General features: G+C 33.3%; 1 protein-coding gene across 2 annotated transcripts; it reads left to right on the forward strand.

The window, feature by feature from the left end:
* Positions 1–1,578: 1,578 nt before the first annotated feature.
* LOC108461831 (peptidyl-prolyl cis-trans isomerase FKBP20-2, chloroplastic) lies at positions 1,579–4,994 on the forward strand. 2 transcript variants are annotated; one of them, XM_017761783.2, is made up of 7 exons: positions 1,579–1,724; positions 2,991–3,072; positions 3,150–3,370; positions 3,546–3,655; positions 3,991–4,099; positions 4,227–4,303; positions 4,700–4,994. In XM_017761783.2, exons 1-7 carry the CDS (start codon positions 1,676–1,678, stop codon positions 4,817–4,819), a joined length of 768 nt encoding a protein of 255 aa, XP_017617272.1. In that variant the 5' UTR covers positions 1,579–1,675; the 3' UTR covers positions 4,820–4,994. The 2 variants fall into 2 exon arrangements, with proteins under 2 accessions (XP_017617272.1, XP_017617273.1); XM_017761784.2 differs by having other exon boundaries at positions 3,156–3,370.
* Positions 4,995–11,287: the final 6,293 nt, after the last annotated feature.

The following is an 11,287-nucleotide window of genomic DNA, read 5'->3' on the forward strand; positions in this document are numbered from 1 at the left end:
ATCAACTGCCAGAGCAAAACGCTCCGTCACAAGTTGTCTCTTTGCTTTTTTTAAAGTGTTAATAACAAATTGGAGCACTTTATCAGGAGCTGCAGTAGTAAAAGTTTTTTCAGCTTCAGCTTAGAAATTTCCTTTTAACAAAATATACAAGGATGTACTAATATTTTTAGGATATATCAATATTTCTAGTACTTAGAAATATTGATATATCCTAGATATTTTGGTAAAAGATCAAAGTTGGTAATATTTTAGAAATAGATAATGTTTTAGAAATATTGGAATTATTGGTAAATCCGATAAAAAAATTTCGTAAGTTTTTTTTTTTTTTTTTAGCTCACCTCAGAAGTTCGCAATCCAATAAATTGCTTTTGAATTTAACATTGCTTTTTTAAAGGGTTGCTAAACAAGTGTTTCTGAACTCAAAACATAAAAGTTTTTAGGAAAAATACTTTGAATCAAATGTCGGTATTTAACTCTTATTTACAATCTAAATTCAACTGAGACTCTGCCTAAATATCTCTAGATTATCCTAGCTCCTTTAGAACTCATAATAGTAGTTCTCAACACTTCCATGTGAACTGGTTCTTTTTGGTCTCCTAATAGCAACTCTTGACATTTTCGTGTGAATTACTTTCCAAGGTCTTTCTCCAAATCTTACATCAATGATTTTAGAATTGTTGACACTGAGTATCAGCAAGGGTAAAACAAAGAGGAGATGGTAGTGGTGACAAGGAGGTTGGTTCACCTGTGATAGGTGGAGAGTTGGAGTAAGGAAGTAGGGGGAGGGGAAAAGAAAGGGAGATAAGGAGAGGAAGAGGCGACTGTATGTTAAGGTGTGTTGCTAGGGTTGCTAAAGAAGGAGAGGATCTCTTTATTGTTGTGTCTTGGGGTATTTATAAGTGGGGAGTTTCTTATCTAGTTATGTTATGTAACCGATAATCTCAGAGTATAGAAAACATATAGTCAACCAAGTGGCGAGGCCATTAATGCACCGGTTGTCATCAAATGTAGTACGACTCTAACATTTCCTTTATTGAAGTAGTATGTGATAGGCTTCAGTGGTCACATAGTGATCTTTTCTTGATGAGTGCGTACCTGCTAATAGAATTATAAATAGCATACACAATTCAATGCTGGAAAGCAATTTAAAGGGACCAACGATAAAATTAAACCCAAATTTGGTTTGCTAGACCTCAGACAGGATGGAATTTCACTTGCTTGTTAATTGTGACTTATTGAAACGTACGAGACATTGGTCCCAACACTATTATATCATGTGAGTTGCTCCTTGAGATTTAATGTTATGCTATTAGCATCTGTGTTGATTCTTTTGCTCTCCTGCTATTAATCTTTTACAACTCCCTTTTGTGCTTTTTTTATTAATTATATATAAGATATTTTATAATAGCCATTTTAGACCCTTTTATTATTAGAATTTGTGGGTATGACGATGGAAATTCAGTTGATTGAAAAGTTAAAACGATTTCATGGTGGAAAAAGGATGAAAACAAGAAAACACACTAAATCGAACATATAATAAACCTTTTGGGGTGATAAGAGAAATATTAAGAAAATGCAGGGGTTGATTTGATAATTTGGCATTTTAGTCACAACTGAGGATAACATGACTGCTATGGGCAAAACGGCTACTCGAGTCTAGCCCGGAAAACAAGCCATGCCCATGATTCTCTCAACTCCTCTTCTGTCTGAACCATCGTTTCTCTGTAAGTACCTAACATCCATTTACATTTACATTATCTCTACAGAAACATGTCTGAGAAAGATGGAATTGTTCATGTTGTTCTTGAAAAAGATTTTTGCTTTCCATTTTTCTGGGTTTTTCTAATTTGACCTTTTAAATAATTTCTTAGTTCTTTCTCCCCTTCAAATGGACTCAGAAGAACTTGGGTTGACGAGTTAAGTGGAAAGTAGTTGACCTTTGAGGTGATTCTGGAAAGAACACGCACGTATATATATATATATATATATATATGTATTTATGTTGATAATAATAACTTAACCACTCAACGTGCCTGGAAACAACACTGTATTTGATTAATCTTTGTCAGTCTTTTCCTAATTTAAAGATGACTGCTCAGTCCATATTATTACTGTGTTTATTCGAAGGAATTTCTTACTTATTTAGAATATGCTTACTATGTGCTGCAGTGATTCCGATAATTGAATTTATTCATTTACTAGTGATACTAGTGACCTTGTTAATCAAGGCCCCCCAGTAATTTTCCTTAATTCCATAAAGCCTGAATCTAACAACTTTAGAAGCATTAGTGCTAGAATGGCAAACAGTCCAATAAAGCCATTATGGCAACTAAGGCATGCCTGGGGATATGAAACTGAAATCAAATTAACTTGTGACAAGCAGCCTTGTCTAGTTTGTGCCTGGTCTCCTGCCAGGTAAAAGCAACCGATTAGGTGTTACCAATAGCCCCTGCAAACTATTTCTCCATTCTGATGCTTAATGAGAAGGGATATGATAGCTATCCCCCCAGCTAGCATTTTGTGTTGGCGAAACCTGTGGAATACTTCTATCCTTTAAAACATAAGAATGTATCCGTGCCACCCAAGTAGACACCTTGTGTGTAAACTGCCCAAAGGCTCCTCAATATGCAAGCTTCGTTCCATGCAGATTAATCCTTGATAGCCAATCTCCATTCAGACATGCGATGAGATGACAGATACACTGCCAACAGACTCTAGTCACTTTCACAGAAACCCTCTTTTCCAATCTGGAAGAAACTTGAGCATAATTGGGTGATCTTCTTGATAGCTAATTGAATGGTGGTGCCTTTCAGTTTATTTTGATCTTTGAACTGTTATCTACAATGGATCTTGACAACTCTTGCCTAAAGATGCTTGTATATTTCAAGAATTTCTTTTCTCAATCAAGCAATGAACTCTGATGTTTTCTATGCTTTACTGTTTTTATATTAGCATATCTTGTTCGTACTTCTTGACATATTACATTTCAGCATATGCCAGGGTAGGAATTGTTTCCACTCAAAGGAAGAAAACTGCAATTTTCTGCTCGAGTCACAGCTTAAAAGACAATGGGTGAGGCAGCTTTATAATCTCTTTCTTTGCTATGTTTTAAATATTGCTTAGGTCCTTATCCTCAGCATTTTGTTTAGAGCCAGTCTGCAGAGTGGATGCGTATTGCATAGGAAGGAAAACTTGAGCCGTAGGTTTCTTCTTTTCGTTTTAGTCTCATCAGGCTTGTCTCCGACCTTGCCTTCTTCTGGAAAGACCAAGAGTAAGAACCCGTATGATGAAAAACGCTTGCTAGAACAGAATAAACAGAGACAGAAAGAGAACAACGCTCCCAAAGACTTCCCAAATTTCATCAGAGAAGGTTTGTGTTGCAACGATAGGAAGTCAAACTGACTTTTAATATCTAGCAGGATGAACTCCATCTTCAAATATTCATCCATTTCTGGTGTTTGAGATTCTTTCCGCATCTGTTATTCTCTCTTTTTTGTTTTGCAAATCATTTCTAACCACCTCTAGTTTTTAAACATTTGATTCAGGCTTTGAGGTTAAGGTTGTAACTTCAGAAGATTACAGAAAGAGTGATTCAGGGCTTATATACCGGGATTATGAAGTTGGTAAAGGTGATTGCCCAAAGGCTGGTCAACAGGTTTTTTCTTTCATTGTCTTTCAACAATCTCTTCCTCTCCATTATTTGTGTTAGGATACCTTAATAAATTTTCATCATACGATGGGATTGTTATCGACCTGTACCTTGTTATCTTGGCACGTATCTTGGCTCATTTCATTAAGAGAAATAGAATACTTTTGGTCTCAACATTCTTCTTTCTGCAAAACATGATCAAGTCCACAGTGGCTTCTCTCTAAAATCTTTTCTGGCTGTAGCACCTAGGCTACTTTAATCAAGCACATTTTACTATTGCGGCTACCTCGTTTATTACTGCTATATCCATTTATGCCTGCCATCTATAAAATGGTTTTCAGGTCACCTTTCACTATATTGGTTATAATGAGTCCGGTCGGCGCATTGATAGCACCTATTTACAAGGTGCTCCTGCCAGAATCCGCATGGGAACTAATGCAGTGGTTCCAGGTGAATAGATTATAAATCTGACCTTCATGACTATCTGATAGTGGCAGTTTGCCCCTGCAAAATATAAACAATAAATTGTGCAACCAAATGTGCACGTAGAAATGATTGAAATAGATGATACATGCAGGATTTGAGGAAGGAATTCGGGCCATGAGGCCAGGGGGGAAGAGAAGGATAATCATTCCTCCGGAGCTTGGACCTCCGGTTAGTGATTCCTGTTTCTTATTTCTGCTTATTTTAGCATGATGGGTACTGATATTACTCCTTCAATATGCTTCTGCCTACTGTATTATGCTTCTGAACATTAAACAGCAATTGCTTACGAAAAAAACTACGAAGTCGTTTCTTAGCATGCAGGGTCAGCTACATAGGTTATTGTATTATGTTAGGATCATATGTTCATTAAGCTGAATAAAGTGAGGTCCTTGTTGAGAGTTTAAATTCCCTTTTATAAGTGGGAAGAACAAAGACTGACCGAAAAACTCTGTTGAGAAAACTGTAATAATTAATGTGTTTCAGTGTTTAAATCCCCTTTTATGCTTTGGGTTGAATCAATTTGGATTAATCTTGATTCATAGGAAAGTATGCTTCCCTGTGCAGGTGGGACCTTCAACGTTTTTCAGCTCGAAACAATTCGAAGTATTCGATATAGAGTTACTCAGCATACAGAACTGTCAAAGGAGAACCATAGCTTTTTATTCAGATGTTGTATGCAATTGACTGATTGGGAAAAATCTTAAGTCCTTAAAACAGGCCTCTTTTGAAAAGTTTATTATGTAATATATCATGAGTTTTTCTTAACAAGAACTAATCCCCATACTTGTTTCTAGTGTTAATTAAGAAGATTAACTAAAAGAATGCATTTGGGAATATCATTGAATTGTTTGGATTACAATCTGGTCAGCACTTCCTCGAATCGAGACTCCATTATCGTCAATATATGGGTAACTTTACGGTGAAAATTGAATTATAAAGTTTAGCGGCAACAACATTATGTTGCGAGGAATCCTCAATTATCAAAGAAAAATAAAAACACATATCAAGTATGTTCTTTGTTTTTCTAATTACAAGTTTTATTCATTGTATTATAAACTGTCATTTTAAATATTTTATTCTATTAAAAGATTTTGCTTAAATGACTTTATTGTTAAATTAGTTAAAACTTTTTGTTTGGTACTTACGATACAAAGTTCAAACTTTGTCTTTAATATTGCAAAGATAAAAATGAATTTATTTTGATAATAAGATTTACCAAGATTATAAATAAAAAAAATAGAGCTGGCAGGCCCTCAAAAATTTCGAATATGAGGCAGATCCAATTTAAAATTGATAGATCTGAAATGATATTTGCAAGCAAAACCAAGCAATGCTTAAGAGCATTGTCAACTACTTTACGCGTTGGTGATGAATTGGCACTTGTTAAGAGCATGGTGTGCAAATTTCAAGTAAAACTGAATTAATTCGGTTAAACGACCGAATTCGGTTAATCGGTCGATTAACCAAATTAATTTTGTTGGGGTCGGCTAATAATTTTTTAGAAGTTCGGTTAACGGTTAATTCGATTTGAAAATAGTTAATTAACCAAATTAATCCAAAATTTATATTTTTTATATACATTTAGCATATATTAAATTCGGTTAATTTTTTTTATATATTTTATACTTGTTTTAACCAAAAAAAAAATATAAATTTTGGTAATTCGGTTAACTGACCGAATTAACCGAAAAAGTTCAGTTTGATTAATTTTTTTTTGCAAAAATTTTGGTTTGGTTAACGGTTAAGGGTTTAAAAGGGTCAATTAATTCGGTTAATAGTAGTTCGGGTCGGTTAACCGATTGAACACCCCTTGAGCAAAGTAGGAAAACAATGAACACTCAAAATGTTTACGCAGTTTAGTTTCCCTACGTCTACCAGGCCTTGTCCAAAGTGATAAATCACTATCTTGGCATCTTGTACAAGAAGTGATTACCTTTATTAACACGCACTAGATTAGAACCTCTTTTTTGTACCTAAGAGCTAGACAAACTCTCCTCTATGTTTTTCCCCTAAAAACTTAGACAAAAATGAAGTAGTACACTTGATTTTGCACTCAATGCACCCACAATAAATTTTCCTCAATGAACAAGAATAAGTGCTCTCTAATTTGTATATCACCTATACAAGTCTCCTCAATATATAAGGAATCGAGACTTAGTAACATACTATATCAATTATAATCAATTTTCCTAATAAAAACAACAAGATAATCAGCACTAGAATTTCTTCAATGAGTCTAGGACAAGGCTTCAAATCTTCAAGATATGCTTTCAAGTTTACCCTATTCGACCAATCTCTTCAAAGTAGGGAAGTCGATTTCCTTAGTTCGATCTAAACCAATTTTTAGGATATATTGCTATAAAATATTTGGATATCATAGATGGGCTTGCACACGTTCAGATTATCAATAAAGATCAATGCTCGAGGATTTTGTTACCAAATTTTTCCAACACAAAAAAATATGACAAGTTTTTGAGCTGAGCAGTGCCAGACACCAGTGGGCACTTCTCAAAAACAACCATAACAATCTCCCCATTTAAACAAAACCATAATAGGAGAACATATACAACAAATGAAACATGTGTCCCCCCTAAGAAACTCTCCTAACCAAACAGTCTCAAAGACTAATATAATCAAGTAAATAAACAATTAATGCTTTTGAAAAAATAATTGCATTAATAATCAAGGTACTTAGTGTAACACCCTTCCCCGATCCAATTGCTAGATTTGAGTTACAAGATGCTATAGTCGTTTCTGGAGCAACTACGAACAAATAAAACTCAAATTAAACATAATAACAATTTCAGTTCATAATCACCATATTCAACCTTTCTTGGGTCTTATATGAGTCTATGTATGCTCTAGAATTAGCCTAGAATTGAACAAGGACCAATTTACAACAATTTTAATATTTTAAAACAATGTTGCACCGTAAGGGGTTTCCTCATCGTGACACGTCACGATGTGACATACTGACTTGCCTTGTTGTGACGATGGGGTTCTTCGTAACGTTGTGGCCTAGAGTCCAGGTCTCGTTGCGATGAACATTGCTTGACATCGCGACTTGAATTATGTTTTTGGCATAAAATAGGCCTTTTGATACCTAATTCAAGCCATCAACAACATTAACTCATTTGGTGCCTAATTGCACCTTTGTTTTTACACGAAATCAACCAAAATACATTCAATAACAATCATTTAACCATTTCCAAAATCAATAAATCCAATACGCCTCAATTTGGCACCATTTAATACCAATTCAACTTATTCAAACATTACTTATACAATCATGTTTTTAAACCATTCAAAACAACATTTAATCATACCATATTAAGCTTAATTATGTTATTCAAAATGTCATACACAAAATCATACAATTACAAAATTAAACATATACAAAACTTGACATTAGTTTTCTCAAATCAAGCATTAACCAAAATTTCAAGCCAAACTAACATTTTTAAGTTAATAAAGCAACACCTATGTACATGCCACAAAACTGAGTCTAAAACGGTCCAAAAACTACCAAAATTGATGATCTGCAAGGAAAAGGAAAAGTAATGGGTAAGCATAACGAATGCTTAGTAAGTCCATATGAAATTTACTTAACTTACCTTGACATTTATAATAATTTAGCAATTGAAACACATTGGTACCAACATGACATCTTTTGGAAACCTTATAATTTCATGTACAATTCAATCACACAATCACTATGTTGGTTCATTTGCATATCAAACCATAATATCAAAATCATATATATATCCATTTCATATCATAACATATACTATTAAACTATGCTCAATTTATAAATATCAAAATTTCCAATCCACGATCAATCATTGCATTTTCGCTTTTAATTACTGTTTTCATTTTTGTTTCACCCAAAAAACTGTAGCAAATGAACTTGGATACATAAGAATAATTTGCACACACGAGTTGTCATAATTGGGCTGTTAACACTAGCTTCAGACCAGTGTTGCTCATACGAGCTTAGTTCAATGCTGCTAACACTAGTTTCAGAGAATCCGTAACATATGCTAGATCTCAAGCCATCTTATTAATCCTTGATCAAACACCCTTTTTCATTCTTTTAGATTGAACCATTTACTTTTTCCAGTTGGACCTTGATGGTATAACATTCGTATCCTAATTGTTTATTAAGTTCACATAGGCGCTGTTGCTATTTTCGTACCATTTCAAATATTGTAATATCATAATATACATATCATTCAATACTATAACCATTTCACATTCATTCAATACATTGTATCTGTATATATTCAGAATAACTATATTTTTTTTTACTTTACGATTTAATCCTTTAGATGCCAATATTATCAAATTACAATTACCCTAACCTAATAGACATTATAATATAATTCAAACATAACACAAATAACATAGTAAGTTTCATATAAATTTACTTGACAAAAACAATAAGTTAAGTTTCATATAAATTTACTTGACAAAAACAATAACAAACAAAACATCGAGACTAATTCACAATTTTACCTTTTTTTAATTATCCTCTGATTGATTCAAATCCCAATCTATACGATAGTTCATTTCAATTTATAAATCCTAATTACCTTATAACATCCTATTATATGCATATGTCAATTCAAATTCATTTTTCAAATGTTCCCTAAACTTTTTCATTTTATTCCTTAAAACTTAAATTGCAATATCTTTCAAATTTGAGCCTCTATTTCGAAACCGATCTCAATTTCATCCTTCTACAGTCTTTTATTATCTATAATTATAGAAATTTAGCATCAATATTTAAATTTATGCATTTAGTCTATATGCTTAAAAATTAACAATTAACCTTTATAAACTAGTCCTTTTTCATTTCGAAGCTTAAAATCTAACAAATTAACACCAACTTCATCAAGTATTCATCAATAAAAACTTTTGAAAACTTCAACAGTTTTATACATCGGTACATGAGTTAGCTAAATCAAGCTCCCTGGACCACAAAAACATAAATATTACAAAAAACAAACTCAAATTACCTATTCTATTTTTGATCGAAAGTTGAAATGCTCCAAAACCTATTTCCTTCTTTTTGATTTGTGATGATGAGGATGAAGTATATGTTTTTGTTTTATTATTTATACTAAGATTAAAATATAATTTATTATAATTAACCTAGTTAACATTTAATTAACTAACACTCATCTCACTTAACTAATTTTGGTGGATAATAGTTGTCCACCACCACTGTGTGATATAATAATGAATGTCCAATTGCTCAGTTGGTCTTCAATTAATTACAAATCCATAGCGATTAATTTTTACCACTTTTATAATTTAGTCCTTGTACCTTAATTAACTATTCGATTAACAAAATTAGTAGACCAAACTTTAATTAAACTTTTTACTAACATTATAAATATTTAATATTTATGAACTTGAATATAAAAAATGGGGTTCTCAAACCATCGTTTCTGACACCACTGAAAAATGAGTTGTTACACTTAGAATTATATTATAGTAAGTTAATTTGAGCAATAGTTCACAAAATAACCACCAAATTAATTATAATCCATCAAAAGCAACCCCAAATAATAATAGTAATAAAGTTTGTAGAAAAACAACCAAAACAATAGTAGAAAACAATAAAACAAAAATAGCTCCGATCTCTAAGCTCCACCCCTTTTTGATCAATAACTTTGCCAAAGATCTACTGTAGTTGTTTGACCAGCAAATTATTCTTCAAGGCTTTAACTCGACGCATATTTTCTTGAAGTTGTTGAATAGCTATTTCTTGAGAAGTGATCTTAGCATCAGGGTTTTATAGCATTCTTTGCTCAAAGGCTGAAAGATGCCCAGAAATGCTAGTCTCAGTGCCAACTGTCACAAGCACTATTGTTCCAAGACCAACTTCATTTGCAAGCACAAATCTTAGATTTGCCTTAGTATGCTCCCTTCTATCCATTTGTATAAGAACTTCAATTTTTTGGGCATCTTCTCAAATTTTTCAGTGGCATTGACAAGCTTAGAGCTTTGTTTATAAATAATCTAAAAAATTAGAGAAGAGGAAAGAAGACATTTCTTGGGGTAAATTCTCTCAGTATGCTTGATTTATTAGAATATAAACTCCCCCAAATTGAACTGAATTATATCACATATTTTTCTCAGAAATGTTGCCATCTTTTTGGTAGTTATATTCCTTTGTTTGTTAAGAATCCGGTTCATGGTTGCAATGGAAAAGAGGCTAGTATAGGTAGAATCCAAGGTGGATGCTTGAAGTTTAGTTGCCTGTGGCCAAGTGAGATGAACGCCATTAGTGATAGTCTTGGCCATGGGGTCAAAAGACTTATTAAACTTAAAATTAGAGGAGCAATAATGAAGTAAGAGCTTTTTAATTTGAGATGTACCAACATTATGTCATTTCCCTCTAACATAGGCCTTGTGATATAGTTTTCTACTAGGCTTGCTAACATAATTTAGAAGATTTCCATAGAATTCATGAACAACCTTTTTTTACATAAGGTTGTATAAAACTTAAAAATAGGAGAAGATCATTCTTCTTAAGGATAACTGTAATAACCCTAAACCGAATCCGTCACTGGAACAGGATTACAGAGCCTTACTGGAATTTTCAAATCATTTATAGATAATTAATGTCAAATACTATATATTTACCAAAATTATTTATAACGTCCCTTAAATGGACCATTAAGGCCCAATATGAGTATTAGAATCGAATCGGGACTAAATTAGGAACTTAAATTTTTTTCTTAAAAGTTCAAAATTTTTTCTAGGTACAAGGGTCACACGCCCGTGTGGTCCCATGACATGCCCATACTCCAGGCCGTGTCTTTCCTCGTGTAACTCCCTGACTTGGGTCATACGGCTAACCACACGCCCGTGTGCTAGACCGTGTGGCCAATTTCATTTTCCTAAAATTAGGTACAGTTTTCACACGGAAAAGCCATACACCCGTGTTGTAACACCCTGAATTTGGGCCTAGAAGTTTTGGGCCTTGAGCATGGGAGCTATTGAAGGCAGCTTATAATATTTTGTTGCGCATGTAAATTTCGTTAATGAAGGCTTGTTTTAGTGGTTAAGTGTGCTGAGAAGTGTTGGAGAAGTCCTGGGTTCAAACCTAGACTCTAGCAAAAATTTTGGTTTAAGGTGAAT

Source organism: Gossypium arboreum, chromosome 8, assembly GCF_025698485.1.
Source record: "Gossypium arboreum isolate Shixiya-1 chromosome 8, ASM2569848v2, whole genome shotgun sequence".
Classification (NCBI taxonomy): Eukaryota; Viridiplantae; Streptophyta; class Magnoliopsida; order Malvales; family Malvaceae; genus Gossypium; species Gossypium arboreum.